Source organism: Condylura cristata, unplaced genomic scaffold (assembly GCF_000260355.1).
Source record: "Condylura cristata isolate star-nosed mole 26May11 unplaced genomic scaffold, ConCri1.0 scaffold00016, whole genome shotgun sequence".
In the NCBI taxonomy this organism is placed as follows: domain Eukaryota; kingdom Metazoa; phylum Chordata; class Mammalia; order Eulipotyphla; family Talpidae; genus Condylura; species Condylura cristata.
In genome coordinates this window covers 41,038,857-41,055,719 of record NW_004567117.1, presented here as the reverse complement: position 1 = coordinate 41,055,719, position 16,863 = coordinate 41,038,857, and the positions used below count along the sequence as shown (strand labels likewise).

At 44.0% G+C, this 16,863-nt stretch overlaps 1 protein-coding gene across 1 annotated transcript; it reads right to left on the bottom strand.

Moving 5' to 3' along the window:
- Positions 1-725: 725 nt before the first annotated feature.
- SERPINB11 (serpin peptidase inhibitor, clade B (ovalbumin), member 11) lies at positions 726-16,840 on the bottom strand. Its single transcript, XM_004683955.2, has 8 exons — positions 16,605-16,840; positions 11,767-11,951; positions 10,690-10,749; positions 9,329-9,457; positions 7,022-7,139; positions 4,989-5,131; positions 4,178-4,333; positions 726-1,602 (listed from the first exon to the last, which is right to left on the bottom strand). The coding sequence occupies exons 2-8, from the start codon at positions 11,932-11,934 to the stop codon at positions 1,198-1,200; spliced, it is 1,179 nt and encodes a 392-aa protein (XP_004684012.1). The 5' UTR covers positions 11,935-11,951; positions 16,605-16,840; the 3' UTR covers positions 726-1,197.
- Positions 16,841-16,863: the final 23 nt, after the last annotated feature.

Below are 16,863 nucleotides of genomic sequence, written 5' to 3'. Positions count from 1 at the left end.
TATTTCACCCCCAAAACAGATCCACACTCATCTTTAGTAATGAGTCAGACAACACATATTTTTGGCTTGTGAGCCATAAGTAAGAAATGAAACTTGCCCTGCCCCTCCCTAAAATCCAATGGAAAATACTCACCAAATCTCAATCATGAGAAAGGGTTCCTTCCAGAAAGACAAGGAGCTTCAGGTAGGGCTGTGGGATTGACCCTCGGGCCGAAATCTATTCAGCAGGAGGGGGCAGTATTGTGCCCAGAGAACCCAAAGCAGCCCATGAGCAAACCTGGCAGGTGCGGAGTGTGGTGTCAGCTTTAACGTCAGAACTTTCCATCACTTTTGCAACTGCTCTCTAGACAGCATGGGAGGACAGAAGTCCCCTTTTGCTCTGTCCAGCCTTCTAGGGTTTTCAGGAAGAAGCAGGTACCTAGAGGGTCCCAGGAGGCACCAAGGGGTGGCCCTTGGGTAACTTTTGATTGATTTATGTCTTCTGCCTGTCTGAGCCCACTTTTCAGGGAAAAGGAAGGAAGGGGAGGGAGAGGGATGGGAAGATGGAATAAAAGATGGGATGAAATGAGGAAAGAAGGGAGGAAGGAAGAAAGCCAAGGAGGGAAACAGGAAGGAAGAAGGGCTGGAAGGAGGGCAGGAGGATTTTGCCCAAATTTCACTTCATTGTTCACTGAATTAGACACTTATTAAAAATGTTTCTTTTCATAGTCATTTAATCACTGCAATATAGTCTCCCCAAAGGATTCATTTCATGGACTTACTATAGTAAATACAGAATTTTGAACTGAAATTCATGTTACATTTCCCCATACAAGGCAAATTACAGAATTTAAACATCCACCCAGAACTGGATCTCTCCCACAGTCTTCAGAAGGGGGAGGGTCCCCTTACTTCAGAGCCACAGACGGACATAAGTGAAGAACATCTAACCCCTAAATCTTTTCATCAGCTTGATCAAATCCCCCAGACAGCACTCAGATGAGGTTCCGAAGATAAGAGAGGCAGAAAAGCTTTTTTTTTTTTTTTTAATAAATAGAACTTCTTCCATGACCACCACAACCTCAGGGTTCACCAACCCTTGGAATCGTTTGGGGAAGAGCCTAGACCCGCCGTGCAGGTGAGCAGACCCAGGTGCAAGACACGGTGCTGCCTCCGGCTTCGTCACCTGAGCCCTGGGCCTGGCTCAACCCCGTCACCCTAGGGAGAAGCGAGCTTGCCGCAGAAGAGAATGGTGTTGGCATGAACGTGCCTTATGAAGAACAGGAAGGGGTGATTCGCCATGAACTGAGCGCGGATGGGGAGTCTTTTGACCACAAGGTTGTCCCCAGTGGCAGCCGCCGCCTCGGTGCCCTCTTCATTGACATCCACGTAGGCCTTGTGGATGATCTTTGACAAGTACAGACCCTTTCCTGGAGAAATTCCAGAAAGGTCTGCTTTGATCTGGCTGAAGACATCTGTCATGCCCAGGGACTTGAGCAGGGAATTGAGCTCATACTTGATGTCCAGTGTGAAGCGAGGGATGTGCACATCAACTTCCCTTTCCACCATGTTAGACGTGCTGGTCCACTCGGAAAACGTCTTCAGGTTCAGCTGCTTTTCTATCTGAGAGACAAAACACAGCTGAGTCCACCGCTCAGAGTAAGCACCCTGCCCTGAGCACTGCTCCCTCTCTAACTCTCCTTGTGTGTGACTCAGCCACAGCTGAGAAGCCACAGCTTCCTCTCCTAAACTTAAAACGTGAGCCAGTCCCATCAGGAACCAAACCATAGTCACGCACGCTGTGCCTCTTCCCTTTCCTGTCATCTGTGTCCCGGTGATATTTCATAATTAAACTTTTGAAACACATCCTACTACTGCCCTACCCCTTCAGTCTCTCAGCACACCAGCTTCACCTCAACTCCTGCTGCCTCGGTCTCCCTCTCCTGGATGAGCTGGCTGTTGCTTGTTGGTTCCCTTAGATGGAACATTTCAAGGTGCTTGGTCCCCACCCCGTCAATTTGTTCCTCAGAGGCCTCGTTCCCTCTGCTCACACCCCTCGTGTCTGCCTTCCTTGTCACTGTGCTGTTTTCTGCAAGCTGGACCCCAGCCTCCCTCTGCTTCCACCTGGCAATCCAGTCCCCAGCATCCATGATGATTTTCCTGTTTGATGGTTAACAACTGGTGGGAACAATTAAGTGAAAAGTATGGCCCTGATTAAGACTCCTTAGAAATAAAAGCTAAACTTAAAAAAAAAAATCTGGGTGCACAGATTGCCCTCAGCAGCCACACAACCTGCCTTCTCATTCTCCACCGAGTTTGCTAATGTCTGTAAACCCTCCCAACACCTCCCCTGGGAAGCCCTCCCTGACTGCAACCCCATCATTCTAGGGCTGAAGGATTCTTGTCACCTTCTCCCCATCCTGACCAACATATTAAGTAGAGGTAGATTTTCCTCCTCAGTACCTTTCTCTCCTGTCCTGTTCAGCCCTAACCCTCGGTCCCATGAGTTCAGGACACAACCCATTGCACTCTAAGGGTTCACACCTGCTCTTTGCTCTGGTAGGAAACCAGGGTGCCTTATAAGGCCATTTATCTTCTGCTTAGCCCATGGGTCCGCCCTGGAGATTCCTAGGAAACCCAGCTGCTGGTGTAGTCTAACTAGCCCCTCCCCTTCCTTGGGGCTCTCTGCAGAGACTGGCCTGGTGTGTTTTAGTGGTATTTGCAACGCTGTTGGGTGCACATACCAATCTCTGTTTCCAGAGCCTGTTAAGGGGAAGGGTGTCCTAAAGGAACCTTGCAGAGTCTTGTTGAACCCACCCCCTACTCCAGCTTTCTGTATTCCACCCCCTACTCCAGTGACTGGAAACTACAACTCCCAGCAGTACCAGGGAGAGAAGTGTGAGGACCCACAGGCAGAGGTAGCAGGAATTCTGGGACATTGGGGGATAAATAGGGCACCATTGTGTCTCTCGCTAGGCGGGGAAAGGTTCTCCGGACCACATGACTGGGTGTTTTCAGTCAGCCGAGCAGGTAAGATATTCTAGTTACCTTGTATCTCTCTCTCTTGCCCTGGGTTGTTCCCTGTTCCTTTCCCCTTTTGTAAATAAACCCATGTTGACCCTTTTGTGTGCACCTGCAGTATACCTGAATTTTAAGCATGCAGGTGAGGCCCCATGGACAGGTGGCCCAGCTCACAGTGGGGTGCCCTGTAACAAACCCAGCAGAGTTTCCTGTTCATAAGGACACCCAATGTTTGGTGCATAATGAACAAGCAAACAAGTAAGGAAATGAGTCTCCTTGAAACCAAGACCATACAACTGAGATAGAAAAATGCACAACGTGATGTAAAAATAAGCTATTATATTATTAAAAAAAAAAAAAAACAAGACCAGGCCTGACCAGCTTCCAAAATGCTCTAGGCCTGCAAACATCTTCACAAGGAGTTCACCCCTTACCGGGGCCTGGAGGCTGAGCCTGCCCTGGTGACCACCAAATGACCCTGCTCTGCAGGCTGCCACCCACAGCTCTTCCTAAGAGTCCACAGTCACATCCCTCCTCATGGGCCCATTGAAGCCTCCCTGACTCACACTTCAGCCAGCCCCAGCACCCAGCTCTGCCTGGGCCCCCAGAGTCCTGGAGGCCGCTGGGCTGCCGGAGCCGGCGTCACTTTCCCTCCAGCAGAGAACCCAGTGAGCCTGGGGCGGAGTGGTCACCCCTTCTCCAGGTCTGCTGTGCGCTGGGGGCTGGAGGACGAGGCCAAGGGTGGGGGCCAGGGAGACCTGCCACCATGGCGGTCACTCCTCAAGGCCCGGCGGGTTCGTTTTCCAACAAACCCAGCATGAAGAACGCCAGTGAGCCCACGGAGGCGCGTTCCAGTGAATCTGGCAAACTGCTCTGACAGGAGAGTGGCGGAATCGGATTTCTGTGCACCAGGCCGCATCTGCGGGGTACCCACGCCTACGGGAAGGTGTTCCCCACCCGTGGCAGGCTGATAGGCGCGTGCATTTGTGCAAGAAATTATTCTCCCGAAATACATGGCAGGCAGCAGGTGCTCCCCTCCCCGTCCCGGCCCCTGGGCATTTTTGCTAAATATTGAGAACGACTCAGACTCAGTGACTCGCGGGCCACGGTGCGTGCGCGTATGGGCACGTGTGTGTGTCCACAGGTGTGCAGCACGCTATGGCGATCGGTGCCTCACCTGCTCCAGGTCGGCTGTGCCCACTGGAAGCAGAATGATCATGCTCAGTTGTTTGTTAATATACGGCAGTTCCAGGACTTGCATGTGAGGCTCCTTGATGAAGGCCAGTTTAAATGTTCCTGTTTGGTACATCATATCTACGACTACACTTTTACCCTATTTGTAAAAAAAAAAAAAAGGATATCAAGAAGGGTACAGTTCCCCGTGCATGTGCACAGGTCCATAAGCTGACTTTCTTGCTGACCGTCTGGAGGTCTGTCTGCGTTCACATCGCGAAGGCGTGGGAGAAATGTAATCTGCCAGTGAGCCCTTTACAGCTTTCTTTTGCAAAGCTTTTGAGGTTTTTTTTTTTCTTTTAAAATAAGTTATTGCTGACATAAGGCAGTTTGAACATAGAATTTGGATACATAATAATATATTGCAATAGATATCAAAAACATATGAGGTTATATATAGTAACATGTGTTTCCCAGAAACAACGCCATTGTTTCCACCTAAAGTAATTATATGGGGAAATGATACCACAGAATCATTTTCTCTTTGGAGGTTTTCTGAGAGAAAATAATGCAGATAGGGAAAATAGCCACAGCATAGACAGAACGAACGTACAGGGTGGGTGGGAGGTGAGGCAGCCAGGGTCTGAAGCTTCAGACCCTGTGAGACAGGCAACTGTCATGAGGAAACATGGAGACAAAGTTCACAGGAAGCATAATTAAGGACCGGGAAACCTACACCAGTATTTTCACTAAAACTTCTTAACCATCCTTAAACAATTATGCATCCTCCAGAATGTGGTCTGAAAATGAAATACCTCACTTAGCTGAAAAGGAGTTTTAACCGTCTCTCTCTCTTGAAATTTATTTTGCCATTGTCCTTTGAAGTATATGGCGTTCACCAGCACCATCACGCTGGAGGGGTCGATCGCGCCCTTGGCAAAGAGGTTTCTGATTTTTCCTTGTAGCAGAAAACAAAAGATGGTGCACTTAGATTTGACACTATGCATGACAGAATTGAATAACCACAAGACGTTTGGAGACGCTGATTGTACATTTGAGATGCCTCAAGACCTCTTTTTTCCTGACCATGTGGAAACCTCAAATTGGTGAATTTATAACGATACTTTTCAAGGAAAACTCACGGGCTCCCATTGGAGAGTGTTGGCCGCGGGGGTGGGGTGAAGAGGGGTAGGCTGGGGTTAATGGGGGGGGACATTATATTAAAAACTAGTATTAATGAGAAATTCAAGCATGGTTTTTGGTTTTGACTTTTTTCATATGAACTGTACTTTAGGGTAACTTTATGAGGCAAAGTTTCTCACCTAGAAATATTCTAGCATATAAATAACAAAGGAATGCAAGAATTGGAATACTGTGATTTTATAGCCCATCATGAAGTAATTAACCCAGGCAATACTCATCAAATTTCACTGGCGTCAAAAAAATGTAAAACGAGAGAAGGGCCCAACTGCGATTTACTTTCTGCTGAAAACACAACAGCTCCAATGAAGTATATATATCTGCCAAAATATACTTGTAAAAAAATTGACTTGTAAAAACAAAACAAACCTGAATCTTATCAAATGGTATCAATTGTATCAAAATATTTCTAGCAACACTATGCATAATAGACCCAAACTCAAAATATTCCAAAAGTTCATAAAAAGTAGTAAAATGGATTGCTGCATTTAGGTATATCCAGAGAACAAAACAGACATCAGTGACACTGAGTAAGTCACAGGTGAACTTCACAACCAAAACGATCTAAGAAAAACACACATGCTTTCTGATTCCATCAAATGAATTTTTTCTAATAGGCAGAACCAATTAATAGTATAACTCAGAGACATCTTAAAGTTTGGATATGAGGTAAGCTAGTTTCTGGGAAGAAAAATCCAGGGCCTTAGAGTGTGTCCTGCCCAGTGACTGCTGTTCTCTTTTCCTGGTCCGGAAGGAGTTATACCAGTGAGTGCATTCACTTTTGTGATGATTTCTACCTGTGCCAAATACTTATCAAATAACAAGCAGATAATGCATGATTTTTTATAAGTATGTATATCCAAAAGTTTATTTTAAAAATGAAGATTTATGGGCTCTATCAACCAATTACAATATATGGTCATGTGTCCTGACTTGTACAAAAAGCAATTAGAGAAATTAGAAAATTCACTGCATATTTGTTAATAGTAAATGATTGTTTTTAATTTTCTAGATGTTATCATGGCTTAGTGGTTTATTTCCTTTTAAATAACCTGTATGTTTGACTGAAACATAAACAGGTAAAAAAAGCTAATAGCTGGAATTTGTTCCAAAAGAGTATGGAAGAGGGAATGGAAAGAGAACAAATATTTAAATCCAAGATTAATCTTAAATAATAAATACTGTGGTGAAGAAATGAGACTCTGTTAGTCTCTACATTTTTTCTCAACTTTCTAAATAATAAAGCAATTACTTCTTGGCCTCCTGGCTAAAATCAAGTGTTATATAACAAAGCAAATATATCTTTGCTTTGTATCAAATATTTAATCTGGCATTTTAAAATAAATATTTAGTGATATATAGTGTTTATTTTAAGATTGCAAAAGGTGGATTTAAATTCATCAGACTTAATTGTGGAATGTACCACACGTCTCTGAATAAAAATAATGTCCTTCTCATTCTTGGTCACCTGACCTACACTGTGGAAGACATGTGACTGTGAGAAACCCAAATACTCCCCACTGTCTCCACTGTTGCTGTGCCAGCGCCAGGGTCTGATTTCTGCGGGTCTTTGCTGATGCTGATTCAGGGAGTTTACCAGCAGCCCCAACAGAATGTGCAAACGCATGAATGGGTCCTTTGTTCTTACCATTCGTTTTACTTGCAACCCATGCATTAATAGTTTTCCTTGTTTCTTCTGTAGCCTGTTTAAAATCTACAGTTTGCAGTCTGGCTTGATACAGTTTTTCAGAACAATTTAAATATTGCTGTAAAAGAAAACAGAAAAATAAAAGCTTCCAGTTCAAGGTAACTAAAGTCCTGACCTGCAGAAAGAGCGGGCCAGCTGTACCCATCAGAAAGGAAGCAGAATCCACCAATGCTCATTCCTAATAAGAGAAATCGATTAGAACAAATCAGGAAGCTTTCCACACAGATCCTCAGAAATGTCTGTTTTTTCTGTCTAATCCTTGGCAGTCTTACCTAAAACATTTTTTTTAAAAAGACAAATTGCACTATAGTCCATTTCGTTTCACTGTCCCTACTGTTCCTTTTTCAAAGCAGGAGTTGCTGTGCTGATCTAGACAAAAAACAGAGCACTTAAGGGGTTCACTTGTTTGAGGTGCAGGAGAAGTTTAAGTCTGCCTGTGGTAGGTGTCAACCTTCCCCAAGTCACTACTATAAAATTAATGACAGTAATGGCTGATGTAGGCAATTGACATGTTTCAACTTTCTGTAGTGCAAACAAAACATCTTAATGAATTCACTATTTTGTTCACCTATAATATGTTGTCCAAGTAAAAACTGTGCAAATTCAGTACAAGACACCTACCCCTCTCTTTGAGCTGACTTTACACACACACACTGGCTCCTGTACCATTGTGGAGTCCCCTCCTATTCCCTGATTCCTAGAACTGGGTGCTTTCCAGCACCTGCCTGCCAAGGCAGGAGTCTGCTCTCTGAGAGCCCAGTGATGATGGGATCCATTCTCCATATTGAGGGGACACAGCTCTGGAGCCCACAGGACCCAATCCCCCAACCACAAACTGAGGGGAATGAGAGAAGACTTAGGAGCGTGGCCAGTACCCCTGGTTGCTATTTCTGGAACTGGGTACATTGGTTCCTAAACCCAGAACCAAAGGAAACCCAAGAGCAAAATGTGGGCCTTGGGATGATTCTTGTCCTGTGCTGAATCCCGTTGTATCAGGGTCATGCTTAAGCAACGCGCCCCACCCCCACCCCACGCCCCAGCCTATGAGATGGACAATTTTTCCAGAAAGAACCCATGATAATATCTCATAGTACAAATCATGACAACCCCACGATGCTAATGCAGAGCTTCTGACTTCTGAGCAGATGCCATCGTCAGTCACCAATTGCAGTAAGAATCTCTTCTCACGGCCACATCACTGCTTTGGGAAGACAGAGAGATTCAAGAATGTTCCAGCTTCAAGGGCCATATTGTTCCTCCCCTCCCACCCCCAGCAGGCTCACTCCATAAAGCTTCCTATATGATTCTCGGGCAGGAGGAGGAATCACATGTGAAATATCTATGATATCGGGGTGGGTACCCCAGGCTGAAGACATTCTGACAATCAAAGGCTTGTCTTATACAGGATACAGTCCACACCTCCAGGCTAGCAAAGAAGAATATTAGAAATTCAGGGTTTCATCTTGTATTACCTGGCTGGCATTTAAATAACTCTGAAGACACAGAGTCTGCTGAAGACACAGCATCTTCTTAAGGCTCAGAAGAACGATGTAGCAGTCAAAATCAGAACAATGAGTTTGAATAAAGATCAACCCAGGCTTTGCCACTTTACTATCTATGTCTTTTGTCAATTTGACTTTTCAGAATCTACTCCACCACTGTAGAAATAATGGTGATTTTATAACTGTAACTTGGGCTACGTGAGGGCTCTATGAGAAAATGCCCATATTGTATTAAGTAGAAAGACTGATGCAGAGTAGCAAACATCACACTACATAATACAATGCTGATGGGAAATGCCATAGCAGAGGTAGCATGAACTTTGTCTAAAACTCATTTTAAATGTAGAAGTGGCTTTTCTGGATCCCGTGTCACAGTGCTTACAGAGCTCCCATCTCCTGACTCACAGAGTGATCTGCACTTCACTAACACTCAATTCATTCTCTGCCACTGAGCACCACTGAAACTAAGATGAGAAATGTATTTCGCTTTTCTTCGGGTCCATATGGAATATTTCTTACCTTTACTTTGTGCATCATCACGGACCATGATGCTCAACAATTCTGGCAATTTTACAGAAGTAAAGCTCGGATATGATATTTCACAATAGTAAGTGAGAGTGGCAAACCATTTCACTGAAGCACAAATCTAATCTCTTGATGATGAAAGCCTGTGACTGCTCCCATTCTTCATGTGAAGTTCAAAGGGTGACAGGAAAGCTGTTGACCAGCTTGCTGTGGGATTTACCTGACGGAATGTTTTTGTCTTTGTCCCATAGAGTCGGTTGGCGATGCTGAGGGTGTAGTTAGAGTCTGGCTGCTTGAGTTGAGAGAACAGGACTCCCAACTCGGAATGAATTCTTCCAGTCTGGCTGCACTGAAGCAACAGGAAACAAAGCACAGAATATTAAATTGCCTGATTTCTGGAGAGTTATAAATAATGTGAAAACAATAACTAGAGGCCTAGGCATTTGCCTCTGCATAGAAGGGCCGTGAATACTAACAATCAAGGAGTTGAAAAGTTTAAAGCATTTCCTTCTCTAGATTTCCTCTAGCACAATAGTCTCAGTTCTCGGTGATTTTGGTTACAGGTTGTGTGCAGAATTATAAGCTGTTTCAAAACGCACATGCTTTCATCTGCCCCCGTGATTTCATCCCAAGGCAGAAGAATTATCGAGAGATCCTTGTGACGTATCCAGGGAAATAGGCCGAGTTCTGTTTTTGCCTTTGTCACTCTAGAATCACTTCCCTGTCACACTTTTTCAATATTTCCATTTCTATGTTACTATTAGATCACGCACACCCACCCCTCCACTCTGCTGCGCTCACACACCCATCTCTCCCTCATAGAAGCAGCTTTGCTGTATCTGTGAGATGGTTGCCAAGTCATGGAGGTGTTAGTGTCAAGCTCATATTCCCTAAATCAGCAGCTCCCGGAGTATGGTTTTGAATCTTTTGACAATAAAGATTCTGTGCAGCAAGTATTCTGTGAATCTTGATGTCCATATGTATTTACTCAATCTCAAGCAAACGTACAACTATTTCATGTTGTACATGAAATAGCATTTTAAATTTTTTATTAAATTATTTTTTATCCTGAGGCAACACTGGTTTACAACATTATATATGTTTTAGTAATCTAGAGTTCTATATGATTTCAATGTCAAAAGGAATCCTTGACTGAAGAGAAATTGGGGAGAACTTGGTCCGAAACCACGTGGCTTAGGGAATATAAGGCCCTTTTTCCTGCGTGACATTATATGGTCCTCTCTCAGAGCCCTCGTTGAACAGAAAGTCATCACATACTGGACAGATGACGCTGACACTCACATGAGGCACACTCCATAAAAAAAGAAAAAAGTTTGAGTAAGAATGACAATCACGTAATAAAATCTGGAGGACTTTTTCAACGTTGCTGTGATCACTGTTATCATTATGTTAAACTCTAGAGGCTGTAGCAATTACCAGGATGATTAAAGAAGTAATCGAGGGAGACATGCAGAGTGCCCTCTTGGGCCAAAGGGGATGCTCTGCTGTTCAACCTAGACCATTATTTCCTGGTACCCCTCATTTCAAGAGCTTTCGACAGCTCAATAGGGACAGTCATACCTTAGATGAGTCCTTAAACGCTGGTTTTAATGATTCTGCAATATGATTAAAGTGAAGTACCTGGAAAATGAAAGGAAGATCAGTCTCTACAGATCAGCAGTATCGAGATCTGCTTTCCCACTTCAGATCAAGACTAATAGAAATAGCCAACGTTTAATGATATATTCCAAGCCATGGATTAAGCCATGACATACCTTACTTGCCCCTCCCAACATGTGATGAGGAGATACTATTCCCCATGTATCCTTTAGGGGAAACTGAACTCAGGGGAGATTAAGTGCCTTGCTCCAGACTACAATTAGGTTCCAGGGATGAGGTTTTGTCCACAGGGCTCTTCAGTCCCTCTCCAGCTGTTCCAGGTCATTCCCTGTGACTTGGCCATCAGGGTCCTGTCCAACAGCACATGTTTTCCCAACACAATACCTACTGCATGGAAACCATGAAGTACATCAACATATAGAACAAAGGAAAAAGGATGAAGAATAAAAGATGTGTAAGTAAGAGCTGTTAAGTGACATTCTTCTAGACTTTCCAAAGCAATTAAGAATATACATAATGGAAAACCTCTACAGATGAGCCCCTAAGAATCTACAGATGAGCCCCATGTAACCTGAGAAATTACCCTCAGTCTCTTGCCTCAGTTTCCCCAACTGTAAAATAAGAATAATAATCCCTATCTGACACAGGTGGTTATAAAGTTCCAACATACTAATGAATATTTTTTTCAAGCTTGGTAACTTTGAAAGTGTCACTCAGTTTTTTTTTTTTTTTTTTGAAAGTGTCACTCAGTTTTATTACAAGTTAATCTTCTAAGAATAGTGCCAAATACATGACTGTCATGTTTAAATCACTGAAAGGAAAAGCTCAAAAAGTAAAGTTTGATCTATAACAACTGTGATAATAAGGAAGAAACTGCCACATCACATCACTAAGCCACTATTCATTTTTAATACACACAATTCGTCTAAACAGGCTTCAGCTTCACAAGATGGCGGCGTTTTCTTGGAATAGAGGTGACTCACAGCAGGCGCGTATAAGACTTTCCAGCTGTGGAGAAAGCTTTGCTGCTTTCCATACCTTTTCCATCTGCTCTGCGCAGTTTCCTCTGGCTCCCAGGAGGAGCATACTTAGAGCATAAAGCAGACTGAATGGGGAGAAGAAGATATTGTCTCCTAGATTGTTGTTGTTTAGCTCTTTGAACACATCAAGGCAAAATTCAACATTTGCTGTGCTGAGGGAAGCCATTTTATGCCAAGTGCCACCTGAGAACAAAGAAAACAAAGATCTCAGAATATCACTTAGAGGTACAGATAATATCCAGAGTTCAGTTATTACATTTCATGAATTTAAGAGCCTGAGAGCACACTGTTTCATCAAGAAGCACGTACCCATCATGATTTCTGAGAAATCAGTCAATTCTAAAAGGAAGTCACAGTCGTTTTAACATCTGATGGACTTTTCAAAGCTCTCACTATCATTGTGTACATTTTAAAATGAAATGTAATTGTGTGGAGCAAGGGAGCAGAAGAAATTGGATCTCCGTGCTCTCAATTTCCATGCTTTCAGACACTCCTCATCCTGGAATTTGTACAAAAATATTCTTGAGCTACACAAATACAGCCAGACACAGAACTTTCCCACCAGCCTCTCCACTTCACAGCCTCAGGAGGAAGACGGCTCTACTCTCTTCATCTCTGCACATACAAGGTGATAATCAACAAAGCAAATTTGGACAACTTTCCCTGCACGTTTTCATTCCCTTGGCTGGGACCTCATTTCCTGCACCCTCCATGAGATCTAGGCAATACTGGCAAATAAGCCACTCCATGAGACCAGGTACATCCGTCACACCATGGTCACAGCCATGAAGTCAGTGAAAATGGAGGACTGGCAAGGAAAATCTAAGCTCTGTCTTATCTAAGGAAAGCCAAGAATTTATTTTATTCTGTCCCACAAAGATTTACTGAGCATCACTAACTGTACAGGACTGTAGAGATGTTGCAGCCTCGTGCTTACCCTCAGGGAGGTTGTATTCTTCAGGAGACTCCATTGCCATCAGACCCTGTCTTTAAATTCCAGGTCTTAGGCTTCTCTTGGTTCACTTACTCATCCAGCCGCTCCTTCTCAGTCCTTTTTGTCATTTGATTTTAGTCACAATCTTCATAGATCACAATAAATGAGGATTCAAATCCTGGCCTCTTTTTACTCTCAGACAGGTAATCTCTTGTTATTGATATACTGTTAGCTTCCAAATTTATATTGTCCCAGAATCCCAGATTCATGTAGCCAACTCTGCATCTCTATTGGAGTGTCTACCAGCAAGCCCAAAATCAGATTCTGATTTCCTAACCCTGTCTCCAGACTGCTTCCTCAACAGCCTTCATCCCTATATATAACTGCTCTGTTCTTCTACTGTTCAGACCAAAAATCTTGGGACCATCCTTAAGTAATCTCTCATTCACATCATAAACAATCTATCAAAACACCCTGTTTTCCCTCAAAATATTCACTCTCTGCTCAACTCTTACCTTTTCTAAATACCATGCTGACCAAAGCTCTTATCAACCCATGCCTGGATTACAGAAAGTCACCTTGATACATTTTCCTAGCTCAGCCCTTACCTTCCTCTGATGTATTTTTTGAGGAAGACAGATATTTCTAAAATAGCAGTTCATTTGGTTTTAGCCACTTGAGAACTGCTGACAGCCTATGTTCGAACACCCCAATGGCTTTCCCTTCATGGTCTGATTCCTGCTACTTCTCAAGCTCATTTCCTGTCAGCTTCCCATCAGCTCACCTCTTCCAGCCATTCCACTCCTTATATTTTTTCAACATACCAAATAGACACCACTTACGGAGCTTTGTACTCTCTGTCCCTATTCTGGGGTGCTCTTCCCAAAGATGGCCCACTCCAGCACCTCATCCATCTCTCTTCTCTCTGCTTAGTGTCTTAACAGTAAGGTTTTCACTGACCATCATTTTGAACTATCAGCCCACTTTCCTCCCATTTCACTCCATCCCATCTCCTTAATTCATAACACATATTATACATTAGACATATATGTAAGTATATTTATACATCCCATATACATGAGTTTATTGTCTGTTCCCCTCGTTGCAGAGTATAACCACCAACAGAGCAAGGACTTTGGTTTGTATGCCTTATTCCAGCACCTCAACTAACCTCAGTTTGAGTAACTACTCAATAAATATCTATGGAAGGAAGAAACGAAGTAAAAAATGTCTTCAATCAGCATCAAGATATACAGGTGTAGACGGAATTCTGTGGAAGCACTGAGGAAAGACATAAAGTCAACCTAAGAGTTACAGGGAATATTCCTGAAAGAGATGATGTCCCTATTGCTTCCTGAAAAAAGAAGAGCTACCCAGGTGGCTATGCATAGGGAGACCTTTACTACAAAAAGAACAACATGAGCAGAGACTCAAAAAACTGAAAGAGAAATTTTATAACACAAGAGTGTGAAATCAGAGGCCAAAGATGGCAGGTGGGAGAGCTGAAGGTAGTAGGAACATGCCTTGGAAACCTGGCATGCCCCACAGAGTAGAAACCAGGGCAAACTCTCCAGAGCGCATGATGGAGGTGGACCTCCATGCCACCCAGTCAAGAATTCACAGGGTGGTCGGAGCTCTCTCTCTCCTCTCTTCCTCTTCTGTCTACCTCCCCTTTCTCTCCCTCTCTTCTTCCTCTTTCTCTCTCCCCCTCCTCCTGATGTTGTCTGATCCCCTTTTCTGTTTTTTTAAATATTTATTTACTTATGCATACAGAAGTGGAGTGAGAGGATTCACCAGAGACAGAGTGGGGAGCACAACAGGTAGATTGACGGAAATATGCTGCTGTGGGGAGCAGTGTGGGCAGGTCAGGAAAGGTCTGCTGCACTGTGTGAGTCAACTCTCTCGCCAGGGGTTGAATGCTTGCTGCGGTGGCTGTGGATAGCTTGACAGTGCTGTGCTTCAACCCCTTGCACCACCAGGGAGGACCCATCTGATTATCTTTACAATGATCTGGACTCGTCTCTCAGCCTGCACAAGCTACCACTGGAATTCTCTCCCGCAATCGCCCCATTACACCTTATCTCTTCTCAGGCAGCTCCAACTTCTTCCCAGATGGCCTCATGAAAATTAGTCACCTCATCTCCAGCTCTCCCAGTCCAGTCCCCTCTGTGCTAAGAGAACACAGATTTCATGACAGAGCTCACGGAGCTTGTACTTCAGCATCACATCTTACCACTTTATGTACCAGCATCGGACACCCAAAGGCCTCCAGCTCCCACACAAATAGTGTGTTGCTGAGCACACACACCCTGGGTGTCCACACACACATCACAGATGCAGGGGGTGGGGGAGACCTTGGGAACCCACACACGGTAAGGGAGGAAGCCTTGAGGTAACACGAGCATATCTCTCTCCTAAAGTCTAAGCAGATCAGCTTCCCTTGGAGATAAAATGGTTTTATTTTTCTTGTACCATGATTTTTTGACCCTATTTTTAAAGGGTAGCATTTAGCAGAATAAATCCAGAAAATCTGACCAAGATAAAAAGCATGAATAGGATCAGCTGATCGTGGTTAGTTGATACTGTATTATTTGCTTCATGCACAGTAGGACTTTATAACTCTTTAAGCATGTACTTCCCTGTACCAAGAAGTTGAAGTTCTAAGTTTTGAAAAAAATTGGGGAAATATGTAGTTAGAATTAATTCATGAACCTTACTGTTCAGCAAGCCTATTTGCAGGAGTTTTAACTGTGTCTTAAAAGGGAAACTAGGAGCCCTCCCTGGGGGCGCAATCAGTTAGGACACTGCATTGCAAACTGGCTGCAGCTGCTTCAGTGTGAGTTCAAGCCCCAGCCCTGGAGGTGACCCACATGGCACAGCAGATCTCTCCTGACCCACCCGCTGCTCCCCTCAGCAGTGTGCCTGTTCTGCTCCCCACTCTGTCTTTGGTGAATCCTCTCACTTCCCCTGAACCTCTGCCTTTGTACTGCAGGTTTGTATACATAAATAAATAATTTTTTTTAATGGAAAATAGACCCCAAAGGATTTGCAAGAGGGCAGAGGGCCATCTCTGCTTCATGGGGGAAACAAACGCAAGGATTTCAAAATGTCAGCTCACGCCCAGGTAGCCACTTACCCATTTCACATGACCCTTCTCTCCTGACAGCTTTTTCAGTGTCCACCTCCCCTTCTCCACTCCAGCACTGCCATTTACTTTCACTATGACCTTATGTGTCTAGCCTAGAGGTTGAGTTTGTAAATGTTTTCCCATTAACCAAGAAGGAAAACTGGAAATTCTCCAAAATACTGGCCATCCTGAGTGTCACTACAGATTCAACAGGACATATATTTTCTATATGCTCAATCTCTAGGAATAGTAGAACACTTCAATCTAATCACCCTATCAAACAGACACAAGCCCCAGCCCACACCTTTTTACCAGTGAGTGCCAAGAAATTTTATATTGAAAACACAGACACCAGAAAAGTAAAGGCACCTTCCTGCACATGAGAAATGAATGAGGAGTACAAGATTTTCTGAAAAACCCAAACATGTTCATAACACAGAGACCTCAGCTCTATATTAGGAAATCTGTTTTGAGTAGGAATCTGCTCAAGTAATGAGAAAATATCAACAGTGTCCATTCTGATGAACACATGAGATTGAATCCCAGCCAGCGTGCCTCCAGGATTAAATGTACTCAATCCTTGTTAATGCTCAGCAAGCTGCTAATATGCTCATCAAGGAGTCAAGAAAATCACTCTCCACTAAAGAATATTAATCCAACGCCTGCTCGTCGGACTCCCTCACACCTGTCCAGCTGCCATACGACTGCTCTCGTCTAGTTCTCTGGCACAAACACAGCTGAAATCACCAAGTACAGGTATAGGAGTCCTCTTTACCTTTGTTGCTTTCCGGGGGTGAAGGGGCAGTTCAGCAGGTGAGCTGCGAGCTGTAACCCTGAAGAGGAAATATAAAGCCTTCACTTTCTGCCCCTCCCTCTTCATGTGAGATTTCCTTGGTGATTCAGCTCTTAGCCGCTGGGCGGAAAGGACAGTCCTGAGGAGAAATCCCTCCGAGGCGCTTCTGCTCTGAATCAGCAGGGCGCTCAGGGTGGCCAGTTTTAGAAGAAATGTCCAGTTTTTCTGCTTGGTTCATGGA

Coding starts and splice junctions, on each gene's coding strand:
- SERPINB11 (XM_004683955.2), bottom strand. CDS start 11,934: ATGGCTTCCCTCAGCACAGCAAATGTTGAATTTTGCCTTGATGTGTTC. Junction 7,140..9,328: donor AGACAAAAACATTCCGTCAG/GTAAATCCCACA, acceptor TTTCTTTTACAG/CAATATTTAAATTGTTCTGA. Junction 5,132..7,021: donor GGTTGCAAGTAAAACGAATG/GTAAGAACAAAG, acceptor TTCTGCTACAAG/GAAAAATCAGAAACCTCTTT.